The sequence below is a fragment of the Hoplias malabaricus genome, chromosome 9 (assembly GCF_029633855.1).
Source record: "Hoplias malabaricus isolate fHopMal1 chromosome 9, fHopMal1.hap1, whole genome shotgun sequence".
NCBI lineage: Eukaryota > Metazoa > Chordata > Actinopteri > Characiformes > Erythrinidae > Hoplias > Hoplias malabaricus.
In genome coordinates this window covers 10,639,665-10,663,299 of record NC_089808.1, presented here as the reverse complement: position 1 = coordinate 10,663,299, position 23,635 = coordinate 10,639,665, and the positions used below count along the sequence as shown (strand labels likewise).

The following is a 23,635-nucleotide window of genomic DNA, read 5'->3' as shown; positions in this document are numbered from 1 at the left end:
CATATGAACAGTATAATGTGGAACTGCACCAAGGTGTCACACTGAGGGAGGAGTTAAGAGTTTGATGGCCACAGGTAGGAAAGACCTCCTGTGGTGCTCTAGTGCATTTTGGTGGAATGAGTCTTGTACTGAATGTGTTCCTGTGTTTCATGACTGTCGTAGAGTGGGTGGAAGCCATTTTCCATAATGGCCTGTAGTTTAGACCGCATCCTCCTCTCAAACACTGCCACCAGCGAGTCCAGCTCTACACCCACACCATCACCGGTCTTACAATTAAGTCTGTTGGCATCTATTGCCTCAGCATGCAACAGCATATAGGATAGCACTCACCACCACAGACTCAGAAGATCTTGACCATAGTCCGGCAGATGTTGAAGGACCTCAGGCGCATCCGAAAATAAAGAAGACTTTGGCCCTTCCTGTAGAGGGCATCAGTGTTCTTAGCCCAGTCCAGTAGCCAAACTGGAGGGGGTCCAGAAATAGCTGAACGAGCCTCTCCATGGTCTTCATGACATGGGACAGTGCCACTGGCCTGTAGTCCTTGATGTCACTGGGTCATGTTATCTTTGGACGTCTTTCACATCACAGGAACCCTTTGGAGACTGAGGCTCATGTTGAAGACATGGTGCTGTACTCCACAAAACTGGGTGGCACAGGCTTTAAGCACCCTGGGGAGGACCCCATCGGGGCCTGCAGCCTTGTTTGTGTGGAGTCTCTTCAGTTGTCTTCTCACCTGGTCAGCAGTGAGACTCACTGTAGATGTGACGTTTGGGGGAGGGGTGGAGGTGTGAGGTGGGCTATCAGGAGGGGGAGTTGAGTGGGCTCCTGAGGACTGGCAGCAGAGGAGTCAAGATGGGGGAGGTCAGAGCCTGCATTATCAAACCTGCTCATTAGCCCTGCCCTCACTACCCAATATTCCTCTTTTTTTTGCTGGACCTGAACTTTGTGATTGTCCTCATTCCATTCCAGACCTCCCTCATGTTGTTCTGCAGTTTCCGCTCCAGCTTTGTATACAAGCAATGTTATAAGAGGGAAATTAGGAATGACTTGATACAGTCAAAATTGTAACTGCCATTGATGCCAAAATGGCAATTAAAATTAATGCCATGAAGCTCCTGGGAAAGTTTGTGTTGTTAATGCCAGAGGATGTTTGAAACTCTGCAGTTATAGTATCAGCAGAGCATTGGTGACTTCTACACACTGTACCTCAACACTCAATGACTCCAATTTACCCTATGGATGGCCACTTTGTGGACGAGATGCTGTGGTTCCGAAACACTTCCACTTTTCCTTAACACTTTTCATTTTCATTAGATCCTCTTACAGTTACATGCTCAAATATACCTTATGACTTTTCCATATGTTTTTAAAATGTGTATCTACTGTCAAATAGTCACTGTACTGTGCTTAAACCATGATTATTGCTGCCTGTGATTATATTTTTGTTTTACAGTATGAAATTATTAATGTTGCATGTAAAAAGTATTACCTTGACATTCTGAAAAATTCTAGTATTCAAAGGCCCCAGTGAAGACATATATAATAGAATATGTAACATGAACAAAATATCAATGATATTAAAATTTGCACTGAAGGGCGTTTAAGCTTCACACACACGGATGGGTAAATGTTATAGAGTTACAAATTCATAGATCTGTATATTCTGAATCAAGGCAAATGTACAGTTATATACAGTTATATCTAAGCCATTTTTAATGCATTGATTCTTCGTGATTTAACTGATGACCAGAGGAGGTCTTTGAACAGTTAATTTCAAAAATAGTTACTAAGTGCTGGTGCTGGACTGCTACTAAAAGGGAGCGAAAGTGAGGAGGAGGAGTCGGGGGGCGGTTGAGGGAAAGAGAGGGAGGGTTCAAGGTAGAAGAAAGACTGCTGCGTTGTGGGAAAGTTAAAGAATTGCTGGGGTCTGCTGTCTCCAGAAGCAGCCAAGAGCTAAGAGAAGTGTGACTGTTCTTCCCTGGGACCTGACTGAAAACTACAACCTATTTTTGTTGTTGGTTTCTTATACATTTTGTTATATCTACTGACGCATAGTTTACCTCCCCGTAAGGGAGAGAGAAAGAAACTTGTTTGCTAAAATACTAGCGAAACAGGAGAAATGCAGCGGCTGTTGGGAGAGAAGGTGATGGCGGCGGACAGCAAGAGCGGCTCAGCCCTGACCCCCGCCGAAGGCAAGGATAACGGTCAGAGGAAAGTGCTTATATTCCTCGACCTCTTCTGTCTCTTCCTCGGTCAGTTCCACTTTTTTTCTCTTCTTAAAATACCGACTGTCTGAGTAACTCGGGGAGTTAAACTTCTCCATTTAATAAGCCAGATTTAAGTTAAACTTATTAACCTTAACCTTACGTTGTCAGTGTTTGACCAGATCAACTTTAGCTAAAAGCCTTTTTAAATGCTAATCTAAATAAATTACATCTGCAAGATTTTTTTGCATTTCATTTATAAATTCATACATATTCGCGTTTAACAAAATGCTCCACAGTGCATTAGACATTAATTACACTATTTTATATATTTGGTAATTAATTAATTCTACTCAAGTAATGTTCGTGTAAAATAAGAAGCCAATTCTTTCACTTTATTATTATTATTATTAAATTATTTTTTAGATCCTTAATTTTTGAGTTTATTCACTCACATTTCTAGGTTTAAAGCTTTGTTACATTGTTTTAGACCAAAAAATAGAAAAGTAAAGCTGCACAGACTCTTTGGGTGTTGGATTTTGTTGCCCATTCTATTCTTTAAATTTTTTTTTTTTTTAATTCTTGTTTTTGTGTTTGAGTGAGAGTTTACTCAGGTTTCTAATGTTACATTCTCTGCAGTGCCTAAATCCTATGTAATGTCTAAACAGCTTTGCTTTTCACTTACTAATGAGTACATTTGCATATGGGGAGGAGATGTATGAAACTGTTTCTTTTACTTCTGTGAACACAGATCTAGAATTTCTCCATTTGTTACGTCTCCGCCTCCTCCCGCTGATTAGAGACACATGCTGAGCTTTGAAGTGTGGGATGAAGTGAATTCCATTTATTACTTCATTCACCTTCTGTAACAGATTCCTCCCTATCAGGGTGGCAGTGGGTCTAGAGCTTATCCAACAACATTGACAAGGGACAGACCTTTGACAGACGCCAGTCCATCACAGGAACCATTTTTGTTTAATGCTGTTGTGGAGATGTTAACAAAGACATGAGTGTATACAAAGTGGCCATTTTATAAACCCTCTAAAGACACCAGTGGATCTTAACCTGCCTCCTGAGTTATGTAAAGTTGATAATGGGTACAGAATGCTGAAAATAGTTTATTTGTTTTCTATTTTGACTCAGCATTTAATAAATGTACTTTAAATATACATTCTGGGACAAAAATATATGTCAAAACTACAGTAAAGCTATGTCTGAGGCAATGTCTTTGTAGCCTTTATAGCGATATTTCACGGTAACAATTTTCTATATGGAATATTTTAAAGACATTAAGCTCTTCGGACAAGTCGTTCCTGTCATCAACACTGTAAATATTATGTTTCTCTACAATGGAGCAGTTCATATCAAACCACTCTTTCCATTTTAACTGTAACATTTAGCAGTAATATTGTAAAAGTAACGCACTACATTTACTTTGTTACATTTACTTGAGTAAATTTTTGGATAAATTGTACTCATAAGAGTAGTTTTAATGCAGTATACCTTTTACATTTACTTGAGTATATTTGTGCAGTATGACCCTGAAGTGGATAAGCGGTTACAGATAATGAATGAATGAATATTTGTGCGGTACTTTTACTCCATTACATTGAGTTACGTTCTGCTTGCTACGTATTTTTATCGATTCGATTGTTTTGGTTTGTCGAGACTTTCTACAGAGGCTCTGTCACATGACTGCATCTCACCAATCAAATGTAGCCACTAGCAATGTTTGACTCTGTTTCACCAATCAGAGCCAAGCGTCACACAACTGCACACAAAATCCCCGCGCCAAACACATGCATAAAACAGCACAGAAGCACACAGTACAATGGCAGAGACAACGCAATCTCTGCCTATGGAGCCCATTGTTTTGTGTTTAAATTATTGTGGCTGGATTTAATTTGTTACTTTGTAAAGATTTAATTTATTATTGTTTTAGTTGTTTAAGAGATATTCTCCGGCTCTGAATTTGTTCATTGCTGTTTTATATTTTTGTGTATTATTTGACGTCCTGGTTATTAAACAAAGAGGTTCCTCGGCAGTTACTCAGTACTTGAGTAGTTTTGTCACTTAGTAATTTTTACTCTTACTGAAGTAATTATTAGGTGACTACTTTTTACTTGAGTAAAATTTTTTGGCTTCTCTACCCACCTCTGTTAATGGGGAGAGTAATAGAACCAAATTATTCTATGTATTACTGTTTTTATCACCTGTTGCATCCTTGTGTATGCAAAAATAAATTAAGAGCATTTCATTATGTCTTTGACAGTATTATTGTGGATAATTTTTTGAGGTTAAAGTAAGGTGAGCTGTGTACAGTTCAGGCAGATATTTGGACTGAAACTCATAGTTTTGGAAAGCGTTATGGATATTGTGCTTTCAATATCCATAATAAGGTAAGATAGGGATTTGCAGCAGTATTGGAATCACACCTCTATCCCCAAATATGATTTCAGAGATATCGACTCTATTTTTCTCAACTGTTTATATATTGGTACCATTCCAACACTGGTGTATTTTTCATTGAGTATATGGTGTAGATCTAGTAGAGAATGTGTGTGTACAAGAAACAGAGCTGAATATAAATATATATTCCTAAACAAAAAATAATTCAACGAATCCTTCAAAATATCAGCGAGCTATACAAAAAACATTTTTAAATAAAATATTTTCTTTTAGGCCCTATTCACATAGGAAAAATAGCTAAGAGATGAAACCCTAAAGAGAAATCAGTAACTGAATTACTGAATTGTACACATTAGTACAGAGAAAGAACAGGCTAGCCCAAATGCTTAGCACAGCCTCATTTGCCAGGAGTTGTTACACTGTGCTCAACAGAAGAATGCAAAGTCTTAAAAAGAAGTCTTAATCATTATAAGGATACACAATAATACGTCAGTTGGTTTAAAAGGTGTATTTCAGGCAAAGTAATCTGCATTTGGAAGCATGTCAAGTTCCAGGAGAGATTTACAGACTTTACTACATTCCCGTTTATACTGTTGCAATGGGGAACTCAGCTGACTTTATTGTTTGAAGGAGTGGGAATTGTGCCAGATTCATTAGGATTTATCCCTCGTAGTAGTAAAAAAAAGTGTTTTCAGTTTACCAGTAGCACACTTATACTACTGTCAAGCCAGTATTACTGATCAGTTTTTGCAGTATATCCAAACGAAAAATAAATCTGCAGTATAAATAATTTGCTGGATATGTTCAGAAGTAATGTAAGGTATCAACTTTAAGAACACTATTTCAAACTGGAATGGAAGAGGGGAGGGGCTTATTTTTGCGTTTTGGCTTCAATAATGGCTTCTTTTTCAGAAGTTAGTTCTTTGGATTGTGATTTCATGTTTATTTAATCACTGATGTGACTGAGATTGCAATTCCAATCATATTGGAACAAGAAATAGAGCTCTACCAAATGAAGATTTTTATGTATATACAAGACGTGTCATTGCACATCTATTATACTATAAGTTTCTTTTCAGTGATATCTGGTAAATGTGTACAGAGGTAAAGGATCCATTTGCTTTCAGATTAATGGAAGATGACAGAGTAAAACGATAGTACCTCCCTGGGGCCTGGTGGCAGTGTGATTCCATTAGAGACCCTCCTTTTTCATTTTCAAGGAAACAGCCTTGGTGGTAAATATTGTGAGTCTGTTGTCCCTACATGATGGCTTTGTTTTTGTTCATATTCCATTTTCATAGTTTCAGATTAAACTGCTCTTCAACCTGCATTCTTTTCTGGGATGGCCTGCGCAGTTCTCCCTGATTTACTTACTATCTTATCAATGGACAGGAAGCTATCTAATTGAAGCATGACAGGGAGTAACCTGTCTTTACTCAGAAACCTTGTGGGCAGTGAGATTATTACACATCATCTGGATTACAGTGGGCGATAATTATGAGAAGCTGTGTTGTTCAGTCTAGAATCTGTAGCAGTTGGAGTATTTTTATTATTAGTTTAACATACTTAATTATCCTGAGAACATGTCTTATTTATTTATTTACTTGTTTATTATACGTTTGTTTGTGGGCTAGCCATGCCGTGCCCTCAGCTGTGCTTCAGCTGGCCGCAGTAATTGCCCGACTACAAGCCAGCCGTGTGTGGCCGCCCGCTGATGTGGTCAGAGAGGAGTGACCGCATGGCGGAAGTAACGGAAGCGCTGAGGTAATTATAGTCTTCTATCCACACAGCCAGTAAACCAAGTGTGCACCCATGCACACACACTCAATCAGCTCCTGCTTCTCTTCCGCAGCTGCAATACACACACTGATTAGTACAGAACTGCAGAACACAGTGACTTCAGTAATCTTTAACGGCATGATCATTTTTGGATAAAATATTGCCATAATGACAAATGCTGATTTTAGATGTTACCCAAACAGTACTAAACATGATTTCTCATTTACTTTCACATACTAAAGCTTCGTAGCCTTTGAAAGAAGTCCCTCAATAGTGTTTTTAGTGAAGACATTGGTTCTATGTAGCACCATAACAACAAAATAAAAACAAGAATACTTAAATAGTTCCTCTCTCTGATGCCTTTGCATAGGGTTCTTAGCCCTCAAGCCACTCTGAGCAATGTCACCAATTTCTGTCAAAAGTACATGCTTTGTGCTCTATGTTCACTGTTGCTTTATGAGGATATACAATGGGGATATCATCCTGTAAATATAGTTAAAAAAATGCTACCATGCGAGTAAAAGTGCACAGAAAACAGGATGGGACAGATGCAGCATTTGTTTTAATATCTTTGCTATTGGGCTTATAAAGGAATGGGGGGAAAAAAGTTGGAATCTACTGACTCTTTACAACAAGCTGAATACAGTAAGGGGCTAGGGGAGGGGTAAACTTGCTGAAAGAGAGGGAGGAACAAAGCACAAAGTAGAGAGATAGCTGGAAAGAAAAAAAATACAAAATATGAGCCAAGACTCCTAAGTGGTACAAGATCTTTTTTGGTTTTATAAGCCATCAACCCATTGTTTTGCACTATTATATAGAACCTTTTTTCTAACTGTGCAGGAAACTTGTCTTCTTTGTGAATAGAATCATCATGCTCTTATGGGCGTATAACAAGCATTTCTACTGTCCACAAATGTATTTTGCAAATCTGTAGTCTTCATGTTTTGGAGCAATGCGTTTGTCAGCAACAGAACTGATATGAGATAGAAAACATAATGAGAGAATACTCTGGTGCGCTCTACAGTGTATCTGTTACTCACCTAGCGAGTGGACACAGTGGTCTACACTTCAGCCTGTATGTAGAGCCTGTTTTATTCGTCTTTACCAAAGTTGTGATGAGTTCTGGTTTACTGCTGTTGCAGATGGATAGAGTTGCACTGAGGATTGCCAACAATCCCTGCTCCTTACAGTATTAGGGCACATTTTAGTTGTTTATATGTTTTAATATAATAATTTTTACCTTTGTTTACCTTTTCTTTTTTTTTTCATCTTTTCAAACTGCTGGATTTGCACTCTCTTATCCGGGACTAAAAGTGCAAACAGTCTAAAAGCAGAAGAGTTATGGGAATTTCTGGCATTGGAAACTCTTCACTTTTGGCTTGAGGTTCATGGGGACTGAGAGTAACGTATTAAAGCTGTTTGTTTTGTTATAAATAGCCCAGATGATGAACATGTACAGAGGTGTGCTTTGGTGTGTATTAATTTATATTCTATTGAATTTATAGTCTGACTTGACTTGAAACTATAACGTGATACCGTTTAATGACATGCTGTGAACACGAGGATCTGTTTGACATGAAATCTCAGTTGGTTTAAAGGCTGCTAATCAGCTTTGCAGCCACACTGTGGGGTTTATTGTGAAGGAGATTATCAGAGTGGCCTGCCTCCTGTGTAGTAATCTAACGGGACAACGGTGTGGAAAACCAGCACATAGTTATGAGAACACCTCAGAGGTTTCTTTAGACTTGGTCTTAGTGTTGATAGTTGTGTGGCCAAGATATACACATGAATGTATGTTTAACACTAATACTAATAATTAAACAAATTCAATACAATGATAATAAATACCAAATGTGGCCAACGCTTCTTCCCTTAATTCACTGTTTGTACAGAGCCTGGTGACGTGAGCAATTTTATTAAGCTGAAATATGCGTTCAATATAATAACTAATACAGTGCCATATCATATCGTTCACAATGATACAGGAGGTCCTCGGGTTACGTCAGTCCAGATTTACAATGTTTCGTGGTTACGACACATCTCCCATTTACTGTATAAAGCCTTGTTTCGACTTAAGTGGTTTTGCGTCGTAAACGTCGTAACTCGAACTTCGTGTTTGGTGCGCGCGGCGGAAGAATACACAGTTACGCCACTCGGGATAATTAGGGAGCGGGGTTACTGTGCTGAACAAGTGTTCAACGTGGATGAGATAGGCTTGTATGTACGTATGTTCCGACTTACACCGAAAATCGGTTTACGACGCGACGTAGGAACGGATCAACTTCGTAAGTCGAGGACTTCCTGTATTGTCATAATTTTTTAAATGATAAAAAAAAAATCAATATCGTTATGTTAGCGATATTCAGACTTGTTTACATAATGACGTCATGCAGTTACCCCTAATACGGCATACCTACTTTACACGAGTCATTTAGCCACAGTGAAGTACGGAGTTGCTCCAAAAAAAAGTGGAATGGCTTGTGGAGGTTACTATGTATCAGATGCACAATAAATCATGGTATTATGGTAGAAATGAAAGGCCTTTAATATTATTAATATATATTAAATATGTTTAATTAAATATAATTCATATTAATATAACATTTGCTTTTGTTGCAGCAGTCTGTTTTTTTGAAAGTGTTTTGTTCATTCCGCCAAGAATATCATTATCACCAAAATACCCTGAAAAATTGTGATAAAATTTTAAGGCCATATCGCCCACCCCTAATTTGTTCTCTCTCTCTCTCTCTCTCTCTCTCCTCCTGTTTCCACATTTACGTTCCACTAGATTAATTTGCTCCAGTAAAGTTACGTGTTTGATGCAAAAGCTCTCCCTGAAATTTTACTCAGCATATTACGAGATCTCCAAAACTGCACTGAGATATTATAATAAAATAAAAAAGAAAGGTTTCCTCTAGCCAGCATCTCATGCATATCACATTACACATTTAGCTCCCTCCCAAAAATACAAATAAGTACTAGCATTTGAATCTTATTATTGTGATAACATTTTATAAATGGATAGACACATTAATATAAATATAATTTTATTGTGTTGATCTTACATTATTTAATTTGTAATACATTTAAATATCCAGTATTGAAAGCGTCTTAAGAAGGAAACATTTGATTAAATGCAGCAATTTGTGCGATTAATTGGTTACATGTTTTAATCTACCTGCAGCACTAGTTAATAAAACATTAATAAAATTAACTTTGCAAAATACGCATTGCAAGTTTTACAAGGTGTTTCAGTGTGTTGTACCTTATTTGTGTACTTTTTTTTTTTTTGACATGTCATTATTCAGCTGAATTACCTTCAGGCCAGTGTTGATAATGTTTCTGCCATAGGAACCCCTGACTGCTGCCACTGAGATCCTCACTCATTTCATCAAATGATTGCAACTTGAAGTGTTAAATTAGCGCATTTTCTTAGTCTAAGTACCTGTGACAGACAAGTTTCATTGCAGATGATTTTCTGTCTAGACAGAGCACACACAAACACAACCCAAACTCCGCAGTCCAAACACCCTCATCTGTGCACACAGCCCTCAAACTCTTGTACACATACTTACCACACCAAGGCGGACTGGAAAATATGTGTGTGTGTGTGTATGTGTGTGTGTGTGTGAGAGAGAGAAAGAGAGAAAGAACACCAACTGCTATTACAGCAGCTTCTGGGAGAAAGGGAGCTTAATTAAGCTCACGTTTCGCAGCCTCGCTGAAACATTTTTGACGCTTTGTTTTGGTGTAAGGAGGATGTTGTGCCACGGAGAACAATTAAGATTTCAGTCCAAAATGCAGAATGCCTTTTTCAAAAGTTGTTTCTAAAATGAATCCAGAAGCATGGCCTTAATGCCTGAAACAGAGAACCCTGGACTGGATTTCTCACAGCATAGAATATGTTTTAACCACAATGTAGCTCCAAACATGTGTGGGCTATATGTAGTTTACCTTAATTCTAGGTCTCAACAATTCAAAATCCCTACTTTAATGCCAGGAATGCTGTAAACCAGGGAAGAGGAATTACCTGAAATATACAAGTAAGATATTTTGTTTTCCAGGAGAGACTGAGCCTAAACTAATTTCCCTCAGAAACCTGTGATGTGCCAGTCTGGATTGTGCATTGTACTTTTGTGCTCTGATGATGCCGTGTTTTATACTTGTGTCTGGGGTGCTGTTAAACCTATCAGGTTTAACAGCACTGACCACATGCCTGTCTGTAACCTGACACGAGCACAGCTGGCTGTTTAGAGAGAGCACAGTTTTAGTCTGTTCACCTCTGCCCTTGTGCTGTGAAAGGTTTACTTTAAAAAAAAAAGGTTCATTATTAGACTGTTTAGCTGTTTATATTATTAGATGCTTATTTGCCTGTAAATTAAAAAATAACAATTTCCATGACAATACCTGAAAAGGCATGTGTTTACTTTATGCATTAATGCAACAAATTTACATTAAGGAATAAATAGTTTATAATTACCTCTTACATATTTTTGCAGGATGTGTTGATTAAATCCCACTGTTAAGTTCCACTGTTTACTATTTTTGTAGAAATTGTTTTAGAACCCATTAGTTTGTTATTAAGTAATTACATCAGTTCTTCATGGCTTCTTTTCTTTGATTTTTTTTTTGTTTGTTTGTTGTTGTTGTGTTTGGTTTTGTAAAGCTAGATGCTTGCCCATTATGTCTCCATAAATATCAGTGTTCAGTTATAAATCTGATTGAAGTCACTTGAAAGTAGTTTTTAGCTTAAAGAGAGAAAAAAGACCCACAGAGATAATATCATGTTTTATTTTCAGTTTAAATCCTTAATGGATTTCCCGTCTGCATGGTCAGTGTTAAGAGTTTGTTTATTTAAGATCTGCCTGTAAGGACGGAATAGGTCCACACTTGGAAGCTATTTATACTCCTGAAAATATTTACCACAACAGTTTGTTGTGTTGGGTCCCATGGAATAAAGAAGAAGATAAAGAGGACAGTGACACGTGGAGATTAGAGTTGAAAAAGAATTATCACTCATGCAGTGTTAATCTGTGTATTCAGAGGTGTAGAGACACGAGACAGTTGCTTATATATTTTTTCCACGACCCTCAGTCCTTATCTATTTTAATCAAATAGGCTTTTTCCATGGAAGTTGTAAGGGTTTTTTTTCCCTTTGTTGGTGGGTCCCCTGAGTGCTGCAAGAGATGCAGTGAATACTATGGTACATTAGTAGCTCTGTTCACTCATGAATTGACTTTGACTTTATCTGGAGATTCTGCTATGGTACAAGGAAGATAAAGTCTGTGTAAAGTTTGAGACAAATGTAGTGGGTGTTCATGTTCACAAATATAGCTTCTCCAGGTAAACTGTGGAACATTTCTGGGTTACCATGCATGTGTGAAAGGGGATTTAGTGGATGACATTTAAAACTTACTGCAGCAATGGCTGCACAGGCCATGTGAGCCACCAAGCCATTGACTGTTTTGGCAAAAAAAAGTGTCTCGCCAGAATTTTTGAAATAGGTTTATCATGTGTATGCTGTATTTACAACATCAAAATGTTTAATTGCCTTACAAATGTTTGTTACCTCATTTGCATAAGTACCAGTCATGTGTTGCTTGTTTACTGTATAGAACATTGGATTGTAGATTTAGGTCATTTGATCATATTGATCCAACTAAATTTTCATCATGTTTTGATCAGTTGGTCCGCCAGATTATTTATTTGCATCTTTGGAGGTTGTAACCTTTTAGAATCACTCAGCTTCAGCTGTGTTTATTGTGTTTCCTGGAAGAGTTAGTCCTGGTTTTTTTAAAAAAAAAGCCCTGTCTGATGTGATTAGTACAATGCCAGATAAACCAGGTACTAGTTTTAGGCTGTGCCCTATGTCAGACCTGTGTTGATCAAATGTAATGTAATTTGTCTCTGTCGACTGAGATATTATCTTTTCTTTATTTCACCAGCTGGCCTCCCGTTCCTGATCATAGAGTCCAGCGCTGTTCGACCGTACCGCCGCGGCTTCTACTGCAGCGATGAATCTATAAAATACCCTGCCAAAAACAGAGAGACAATCAGCGACGGGGTTTTATCAGCTGCAGGCACGCTCATTGTCGTCCTCTCTGTAAGTTTCTGAATCGCCTTGTTGTTTTCTCTAAATAAACCTTATTAGTCTTAATCTTAGTCTCTCTTGTCTTGACTTACAGATAGAATTAGATTCCAGATACCATCAAACTGAGATCACTCTACTTACAGGAGTCAGTGCTGAAACCTAAAAACATAGAAATACAAATAAATATAAGTGTGATACGAAAAAAGGTGCTGATACTAAAAAAGAAAATCTGGGTAATTCAAGAAATTTCAATAATTTGAGAGTGCTATTTGCAAAATATTGTGTAATGGGTGCATCCTTAGTTTGAAATACTACTTTATTGAAATAAAGCCAATGATAATAGATGTTTTGTGTGCACTGTGGCATTGTGCACTGCCTTCTTTTAAGTTGTTTAAAATTCAGAAGAAAAAAAAAATCTTGAATGGGCCCAGTTATTGGCAAAAGCTGCCAAGAAAGGTGAAAGAACTCCACAGTATGTACTTAATCACCCCCCCCCCCCATTCTCTTACTCTATGCTAATGGCCTGTGGTGTGAAACCTCATTTGCATGGGACCACACTGTATTATGACGGCCTTCAGGAAATCCTTCATTACTCCATGTTTATTTGCATTTGAAAGGTGTGCTCAAAAACATTTAGACTGCAATCAAATAGGAATGCTGCGAATGAAACATAAGGTGCTCCACCAAATGTTTACATTTTTACACTTTACAAACTGATGCTGACAGCTTTAATGGAGTCTGTTCATAAGAACCTCTGACTGAAGTGAAATTTACTGGGCTGTTATTCTTCAAAAAGACTTCAGCAGTGTGCACCTTATTAAGTATAGTGTTAGACGATATTCTCCACTAGTCTTAATGTCTACTAGTCTTTAGTCTAAGAAACAATACTGCGAAAGGGCTGCTAATCAGAACAGAGTAATGTATTATATTTGGCCCAAAAAAAAATATATATAATGTTTGGAAAATGTATATTCCTGTAAAAATGATTTATGATTTTTTTTGTGGTAAACCAAAAGTGGAGGCCAAAAAAATGTAAGTGTATGGGCCTCTTAAACCTTAAAGACAAGCAGAAATGTCTCCTTTTTTGGCTCCATCTTTTTACAATTGCGTTAGATGTTAACGAGGTCTTTACACAGACAAAACAAGCCCCGTCGTCTGGAACCTTTCTCTGAGAGTTGCTTTTCCAAACGAGACGTTTTCATTTCCTTGAGCAGATGGGGGGTGTGGGCTGTGCTGGATGCTGGGGAGTTCACCGGTGGTGTATTTCTCAGATGGCCAATGTTTCAGGGTGGGTTTTCTTGACGTTCTTCCACAAGGCAGGATTTCTGTTATCTAGATATTTTAAGTCAAAAGTCAGGCCTGCCCAATAGTTGTCAGAATTTTTATTATTATTTTAATTGGACTATCTTTGCTTTGGATGGAGCTATCCAGTTCTTTCGGCAGCACACTCATAAAAAATCTAGTGTATTTTTATGCCTGAACTTGCATCCCATTGTTGATGTCAGGTTTTAGACTGTAGGTTTTAGTTGCATTTAGATGGACACATCTGTCCACACAGCTGATATCCAGATAAAAATCATGAATTGAAATGGGATGCTGCTGGCCTTGTATTTCTAGAGGGGCATAAAGGCTCCCAGGATTGGTCTGTGGACCAGTGTATTGTTTTTAGAAGTGATGTGTATCAGTTGAAATCTTTGGGGATGAATTTGAGTGGAGATTGTGATCAAGAACTAATCATCCAACATCAGTAACTCACCTCGCCAAAGCTCTTATTGTTGAATATACTCACATCTTCTCACATGTTTTCAAAAATCTAGTGTAAAACCATCCTTGAGAGTAGAGACTGCAGTTAATGCAGCAAGTAGGGAGGAAGCTCTAGCAGTACCCTTGATTTAAAGAGAAATGTAGGACGAGCTGGAGCCCACAAGCTTTTGGCCATAAAGTGTATTGAAGGCATCATTTCAGTCTTGAACTACATTCATCTATAAGTGTAAAATCTCCTTGTAAAATACCTTGTGTTTTCTGGATTGGAACTCAGCCCTAGATGTTTTACACAAGTGTCCACACAACTGCTTTCATCAGTAAGGCCTTGAGCCCTTAGAGATGCCCCAGACTTCAGACCAAAGCTGCAAACCAAATGCGTAACCAGCGTGAGATTAGACGGCTAGCTCAGCACTTCTCTTTATTGGAACCAGCCATGAGCCCCTCAGATCCCCCTCAGTCTCCCTCACACGCACATTTCTCAGCGGGGAGTGCAAGGAAGGGTGGAGGATGGGGGCTGGGGGTTCAACACATGGCTTGAATTAACTTTGCCCTCAATCACGCTGCTCAGTGTTGTTCCAATGTGCTTCCAGCTAGCTAAAATTCCACAAGTGACATCCAGATGGCAGGGAAAATGATCTGCCGGAGTGCTGTGTGTTTAACGATGAAGTGACATGCAACTCAAATAGACAGAATAATATAAGAGCGTTTTTCAAAACCAACTAGCGAGCATGTAGAGCAAACCTTCTTTACACACTTTAATTTAGCCCCAGACTTGGGTGATCAGCTACGATGTTAAGTATCTGAAGGCGGTTTGTTTAGAAGTAGCTCACTAAAACCAGTAATTGAAGTCAAGGTCACCTTAAACATTTGAAAGACACAGGCTTTTATTGCATGTGAGCAACATTAGCCTTGAAGCACTGTAGCTCAGTTGCAAATGTCTGAAAGTTTATTTTTAAAAGTTTGGACAGAGTTTGAAATATGAGGAAAATATTTGAGCTTTTTGACCAAAAGTTGTGCCTTGTTTTTTAAATAATCTATGAAGTGTAACCATTCTGTTGTACAGACATGTCCATATAATTACTGTTTTTGTTGTAAAAAGTTTTTGTGGACATCTTGTCATGACGTTTCTTCTTGTTAAAACATTTCTGTGTGAAGATTTGATGGCATTCAAACATGAGTGCTTTGAGGTCAGGAATTGATGTTGTATGATTTCTTTCCAACTCATCCCAGACGTATTGGATGGAACACAGTTCCAAACCCTGCAGCTCAGTGCTGGCATGATTTATGCCCCTCTTACTGAGGTTTGGCACTGATTATAATGACCTTCGGCTGGATCATATACAGCTGCTCCAGAGCAGCAGTTTCATGATTTTAAAACTGTGTGTGCTCAGTTGAAATTGTGATTACAATAGGTATATCTTAAAATAGCTAAATTCCCTCATTATGAACTTTTGGACAAATGTTTGAGTGACATTTCTTTATAATACCCCTACCCTTCCTACTCCTTGTTTTTAAGTGTTCTCTTGCCCCTTGGGACTGAGTTACAAGTTGTAGTGGGTAAAATCCTCCCCTATGAAATGGAACACCAATTCAAGATCCTGCTATGTCATCGGAACAAAAAAAAAAAGCTTCCGTAGTGCTCTGCCACCAGTCTGCAGTGATATTAGAGAATACTATAATGTAGTGAAATTTAGGGCATCATATGCCTTCAAAAGCATTCCATGGTCAAATATCACCCACTCATATTTCTGTGTGACATGAAGCTGAATTCAGCTGCTTATTCGGCGGCTTTTGTTCAGTTCAACATTAAATGTCACAATGGCCACACTACAATGTAATTGCTTTATCATTTAACGTGGAACGAGAACTTCCAAGACTTGAGCAAACTTGTGGAGATGTTTTATGTGTGTTTTAAAGTAAAGGGACCTGTTGCACTGAAACTACATTAAACTTAAGACAAATTAAGACAATATAATGTTTATCATAGTTTTTAAATGAGAAAATACTGGCATTTGTGGCTTTTATACTCGTCTGTGCAGCCACTTTGACAGCTATTCACAAGGCATTCAAGTGTCCCCCTGATATATCTGTTTCAAGGGGCATTTAGGCCTCCCCCTTTGCCCTCCCATTTTTTCCAACAAAAATTGAGACACCCCTAGCCTAGGCCAAACAGAAGAGTAGGGCTAAGGGTTGGTTAAGGCTAAGGGGTGAAATTGGATTCAACCATAGTGTTTTATTATGGTATATTTTTGCCATTTTGTACTACAGCTAGTTTCAGATGCAGCTAACTGTCATTATCTGATGGTGGATATTTTTTAAGTAGCCAGAAATGTTGGTTAGAACTTTATATAATATTATAATATTATTTTTTTCCTCATCCTGCCAGATAACCATTGGTGAAAGCTACAGGATCCATTACCTTCATGAAGGCTCCAATGCATTTGTGAGGAACCCGTATCTCTCAGCCCTCTATAAGCAAGTGGGGGTTTTCATCTTTGGCTGCGCGGTCAGTCAGTCCTTCACAGACATTGCTAAGGTGTCAGTGGGCCGTCTGCGACCACACTTTTTGGATGTGTGCAGACCGGACTTCTCCATGATCAACTGCTCCCTTGGTTACATCACAGACTACATGTGCACAGGAGATGACAGCAGGGTGCAGGAAGCCAGGTATGACATGAGGATAAGCCAGGCCTGTTGAGGTCCTACATTTAGAACACTGAGAAATATAATATATTTTTTCAAATATGAAATATACATACATACATACATTTTCTTTTCCGCAATATACATACAGTTATATGTAAATATTTTGCTAAATCATTGAAACCACTGTGTTTTTTATCTGCCAAAGTACAGGCCTTGTTATGTAATGACATTAGTGTGTTCCCCATAAGCTGATGACAGCTGTATTATGTAGGCTAATGCCTGTGAGGAAACTGTAGATGTGCATCGTCGCACCTGTTAGGATTATCTACAGCCTTCATTCATTATCCTAAACCACGCTAAATATGTGACACTCTCATAAAGGCATAGTAGTATCTATAATTTTACAGGCAATGCAAAAGAAATATTTTATTGGCCAAAATTAATCAGTTTTACAGGTTTTGACTCTAGCTGGTTATTTTATCTGTAGCTACCCCTTAGGGGGTTGTTTTTATTTTATCTCAGCAAGTGTTGTAGCAATATTCTTGATGTATGGTTAAGTTCTGTTTAGAAAGAAAATGGCTAAGTTCTGATATGAAGAAACATAATGAAATCGAGCTGAATTTTCTATGACGTTTCAAGCTAGATACAGCCAAGCTTGGTAAGGCTTTCAGGAGCTCAACTGAAGGTCAAATGTGGAAACTAACCACCAACATAATTAAGATTAGATAAGATAACACTTTATTGATCCCAAAGGAAATTGCAGTAATTAGGACTGTTTTGAATTCTAATGGATGGGAGCAATTTAGTCAGGGGAAGAAACATCACTCTAGACCTTTTTTGTGAGTCATGTGAATGAGAGATTGCCTCAGTCAGTTTTCACAAGGAAAATATTTTGATGTTACAGAATTTGGACTAAACAAAAATCAGTTTTGAAAAGACCTTTAAATCAGCTCTTTTTCCACAGGAAATCCTTTTTCTCAGGCCACGCCTCCTTCTCCATGTATACCATGCTCTATTTGGCTGTAAGTATCTTACATTCTCAATATGTTTTGTAATACATATCCCAGTCCACTAGAAGTGATAAATCTGTAAAGTATTGTTAAGCATTTGCGCTTACTGACTGACTGACTGACTGACACGTAATGTTGAAACATGCATGCGCGAGTAGGAACTGTTAATTTTCACTGCCAAATTTCACAGAGAGAACTTAAGGTGGCGCCACTACACCATCTGTTGTTAGTTCAGCCATATTTCACATTCCAGTTCGTGAACTAAATTTGGAATCATTTGGCAGTGATCAGAGGTCCTCATTTCCCTGGACAAGTGCTCTTTTTGGACCTAAATATGTGTGTTCAAGGGGTCAGAGTGTTCAGAGCTGATTTGGGAAACACTCACGCCACTTCAGCACTGTAGGTCCACCATCCACTACAGTGCAGCTCAGTGTTTTACCGAAGCCTTGAACAGAAATGTGTTGAACGTTGTTGACGTACAATTTATCATAGTCTCTTTTTTTTTATTATTATTATCGTTACACTTATATAGCGCCTTTCTAGACACCCAAGGACGCTTTACAATCCACACTGCTCAGAACATTCAATCCACACACTGGCGAGAAGCGGCAGCCAAACGCGCACAGCGTACTCTCGACCAGGAACGACCGTCCACCTGGAGGACTGCATCGGGCACTAGGATTTCACCCAGGACAGAGTGCCAATCCATATCTGGGCGCACACACATTCACTCACACATACACACTCATACACCAGGACAGTTATTAGACAGAAGCCAATTCACCTACCCTCCATGTTTTTGGACTGTGGGAGGAAACCGGAGCCCCCGGAGGAAACCCACGCAGACACGGGGAGAACATGGAAACTCCACCCAGATGGGACTTGAACCCAAGATCCCAGCGCTGGGAGGCGAACGTTCTAACCACTAAGCCACCGTGCTGCCCTCCTCCACCGTCTCCTCTTCTTTGTTTGGAGAATGTTTCTGTGACACAGCCTTGTTTTCTACTATATATTTACTATATAACAAACAAAGTCTTCTTGTCTGTCCCTGTTACGACACGAATACACAGACACATCTCACCGTTACTGACTTTCTGACGAGTAATATACATCTGCATAGCATCTCCAGATTATTAAAGCCAGAATACCAGAGCGCGTTGTAACTGAAAAGTAAGGTGACCATATTTCAGTTTTCAATAAAGAGGACACACAGGGCAGGTTGGCAGCACAAATGCTTCCATAACCATGCAGCTATGCTGCTGAAATGTACTTATACATACATTTCATATTTTACAAGGTCTGGCTGATAAAACGTACTGTATTTGAGAGCTATAATTCAGTCCCCTGTTCCGGATTTAATGAGCTGGCCTGTTTTCTTCTAAAGGTAATGTTAAACAGAAAAACTGTGCAGGTGTAACTTGATTAACTCGTCAGTAATGGTCAGGTGTGTCCGTGTATTTTGTCATGACAGAAGTGACATCTTTCAGTTTTGAGTATTATGCTTTTCAGCGTAGAGCAGAAAGTGAAAGGCTTGTGTAACACACAAATGCTTCCAAATACAAAGAAGAGACTATGATAAATGACCTTAACAACTTTCAGCACATTTCTGTTCGAGGCTCCAGTAAAACACTGTGATGTGGAGCGGAGTTCAGCTGTAAGCACAAGCACAAGCCCATTTCTGCTCTGAGCTCCGTCCCGTTGAACACTTGATCCCGGGGCACCTCTTTTGCTCGCCTACAACAACGTCATCATACGTCATCGAAGTGCACACTTTAAGAAAGGGATTAGGGCTTATTGTAATAATTGGGTCAACGAGTTCCTTTAATGTCACCTCAACACGTTGCTTCAGTTTTGTAGCTTTGTATGAACAGAAGATAACAGGCTTTCCATGATCACACACACACTGTCAGCAACTGACAAGATAAACTGTTTTTATTAATTGTTATTATTGTAAACAAAGACATTCATATGAAGCACCAAAGCTTCTCCAAACCGTCCAGTGACATGAGTATGTATTTTGGGCATTTCCTGGGCCAGAAAAACCTCTGTGGCAATGACTATGTGGCTAATGGCGGTCCAGCTAAACTAGGCTTGCCTAGTTTCTCTTTGCTGTTGTTATTCCAGTATTGTCTAGGGCTGCACAGCATTTCAGCATCATCATAGCAACATTCACATGTGCAATAATCACACAGCAGGACATGTTAAACAAGGCAATTTGGATAAAACATATTTTTTACAGTATTTTGGCAGCTTGAGGAACTCTCACCTAGTTTTCATTTTTCCACAACTAATCAACAAGCGAATCTAGTTATTTTTTTAATTAATTTAAGGGTACTTAGATACATAGCCTTTTTGTTAGTGAAAGACAGTCATTTTTGATCAGATGACTTTAGCCTGGCACTTTGACACTTCTAGTATCTCACTGCCACACAGCTCCAGTGTATTAAACTACCCCCCACCCATCTGTGTTAAAACCAAATATTACATTTAAATACAAATTAAATTACCCAACCAGCCTAGTGTTCTACAATCATTCTTTGCAAATACAACTATTTAAATTGTCACCGTATATTTCCATATTACAATGAATATTTCAGGAAAACAAATATCGCACTGTCATTGCAACCCTAGTATTCTTTGCTTAGACCTGTATTTTAATTAGCATTTACATGAAAACTTTCCCTGAACCTGAGTTTGTGTTTAAATTTGATACACATTAGTGTGATGCTTCCTCCTGTACTTACTCCTGTCTGCAACTCACAGTCTAGAGTCCTGTGTAATGTGCTGTTGTGTTATGTGGTGTTGTGTGCCTTGTTATGGGCCACTGACATTTCCTTCCAATGTATACAATTTATAATGAGGAACGACTGTAAGCACCACAGCTGGGTTGCTGTTAACAGTAACTTGTGTGTGTTCTTGCAGTTGTATCTGCAGTCCAGGTTCACCTGGGAGGGAGCTCGGCTCCTGCGGCCACTGGTGCAGTTTACTCTGCTCATGATGGCTTTCTACACTGGCCTGTCACGAGTCTCTGACCACAAGCACCACCCCACTGACGTACTGGCGGGATTCACTCAGGGAGCCCTGGTGGCTTACTGCATAGTATGTACATTCTGCTTCTTCTCTCACACTCGCTATACACTATATACACACATGCTCAACATTAGGGCTGCATCAAGTCAGTTCATCCGTGCACCTATGTTCTTGTTTGATTAATCAACTATAAAAACACACAATCTTTCATACTCTAACCATCATTAAAAGCTGCTTCTATGTGACAAGTTAAAGGAACTAGATCTGCCACATGGAAAATATCACATTACACATTCAAACATGAAGTGGCTTTGCTTCACGATAAAGGAATTTTTAACCTGCAATTTATATTTGCGACAATGTCACAGTCACACAGCTCCAGGGGCCTGGAGGTTGTGGGTTCAAGTCCTGCTCCGGGTGACTGTCTGTGAGTAGTTGGTGTGTTCTCCCTGTGTCCGCGTGGGTTTCCTCTGGGTGCTCCGGTTTCCTCCCACAGTCCAAAAACACACGTTGGTAGGTGGATTGGCGACTCAAAAGTGTCCGTAGGTGTGAGTGTGTGAGTGAATGTGTGTGTGTGTGTGTGTTGCCCTGTGAAGGACTGGCTCCCCCTCCAGGGTGTATTCCCGCCTTGCGCACAATGATTCCAGGTAGGCTCTGGACCCACCGTGACCCTGAACTGGATAAGTGGTTACAGATAATGAATGAATGAATGAATGAGTGAATGAATAGCACCGTTCATAAAATATGCAGCTCAAAATGCTGCAAAGAAATACTTCAACGGAATAATTCTAAAGTACCAAAGGTTAAACAGTGTAACACTAAAAGTATTGCAATAAAAGAAAATAAATTATTAAAAATAATTCAAAGTTTTTTTTATAAAGAATTAAGAAAATTAAATGAAAGATTAAAAGAACATGTACTTGAAAATGTCTGGAAAGGGTTGATGTTTGTGAAACCAGTTTATTTCATAGATTGAAAACTGCATTAAAATCACATATAGGCAAACAACAGAAAAGCTGTACAAAAGCATATGCTTACCTTAAAACACTATTGGTGCTTTGTAGGTTCAAGCCTTTTTTCAATTTGATGGCTGCTTTGGAGAATAGAAAATTGTTTTGTGACTTGTTTAGCAGTTGTTTAGTGTTCAGGGTGTGTACAAACTGCCTCCACATTTTTTTGGCAACCTGAAAACATGTAGGAACCTGCAAAAAATACAGCAGAATGCAATAGAAGATACATTTATTAACACACTCATCAACATGGTTAAATTAATCACTCTCTAATGCTCTTCTAGCTCCTATTCCCTTTAACTCACATGGATGTGTTGAATGATGACAGTGGCAACATCACTTCAATAAAAACTGTTTACAATTTAATTCCTCAGGTGTTCTACGTCTCGGACCTCTTCAAATCAAAGGACAGTGGTTCTACACTCACTGTGACTCCCATAAAGAAAGACCTTTTACCACCGGTAGAACGGAACAACCATCTCACTCTCGCATGATGCTAATGCTAATACTTGCCAAACACACTCTGAAAGAGTCCAGCTGACATGGACACAGGCAGCTTAACTGTCAGTGGGCTAGCTAAGGTCTGGGGGCTTTGCCCATCAGGAAGCTAGACTATACTGGACAGATCTAAACCACATGCAAGTCTTACTGTGCCAAACCCAGACCAGCATCTGGGATTCCAGGCATGCAGAAAAGAACACTGCTAACATATTAACTGGAGAGGACTGCTAACGTATTAACTGGAGGGGAGATCCACCACTACCAGATGGACATCTAAGGTATTTCTGAGCTATTGGAAGATGTTCTTTTATATTGTACACGTGTAACCTTTCCACAACAAATTCCTATCCCAGAGGAACGATTTTAAATGTTATAGATTCTGAGTATTTTTGAGGTACTGCAAAATACAAGACTAATACAAATATTAGTGGTATAAATTCATAGGATTGTATATTGCCCTTTATTTAAAACCCATGAACACTAACATGGCTTACAAGGAATAAAGCTTGTAGAGGCCAGTTCAGTTTTTATATCTCTTTGACATCATGCTAACTAATGTTGTTAGCACCTGCTAGTTTTCATGCTGTCAGGAGAGACAGTGTTTTGTATGAATTGCACCTTTTAATGGTGTATTTGCTACAGGATCTCTGAAACACATACAGAGTGAACAGAGAAGGGCCTCTATCTGCTGGTTTAAGAGGAGTCCCTGTTATACTTTTGTCTTAAAGCAACACTATGTAAGAGTTGGTTTTTTTTTTTTCCTCTTCTCCTGGGCTCCCCCTACAGTTTGAGTGTATTACGATGTACAGCATTGTGCTGAAATCAAGGTTACATAGAGCCATTTATGCAGAGCTGAGCCCAGAGTGTCAATGACAGAGGCTCTATTCTCCCCGTTACAGGTCAGTGAAGCACCACAATGATTTTGAAGCTGTAACTGTAAGGTAAAAATATTACCTAGTGTTGCTTTAAGCTACGTCAGTTTTGAAGAGTACGTCTCTGTGTGAGGGGATGTGTGAGTGTGTCTGTGATACTGACTCCAAGTCTAACAGAGACCACTATAAATGTGTCTCAGTTAAAATGTTGTATTTTAGGGCTGGGAACCTACAGTATTTTGTTTAAATATATATTTGTGTAACAAATACAAGACTGTGGATCTTAAAATTGTATACTTGATACCACTTGATAAATAAA

At 38.8% G+C, this 23,635-nt stretch overlaps 1 protein-coding gene across 1 annotated transcript; it reads left to right on the top strand.

Annotated features, from left to right (window-relative positions):
* Window positions 1-1,957: 1,957 nt before the first annotated feature.
* Window positions 1,958-23,635, top strand: LOC136707086 (phospholipid phosphatase 3-like). Its single transcript, XM_066680968.1, has 6 exons — window positions 1,958-2,252; window positions 12,338-12,495; window positions 16,634-16,914; window positions 17,858-17,915; window positions 20,826-21,002; window positions 22,318-23,635. The coding sequence occupies exons 1-6, from the start codon at window positions 2,120-2,122 to the stop codon at window positions 22,435-22,437; spliced, it is 927 nt and encodes a 308-aa protein (XP_066537065.1). The 5' UTR covers window positions 1,958-2,119; the 3' UTR covers window positions 22,438-23,635.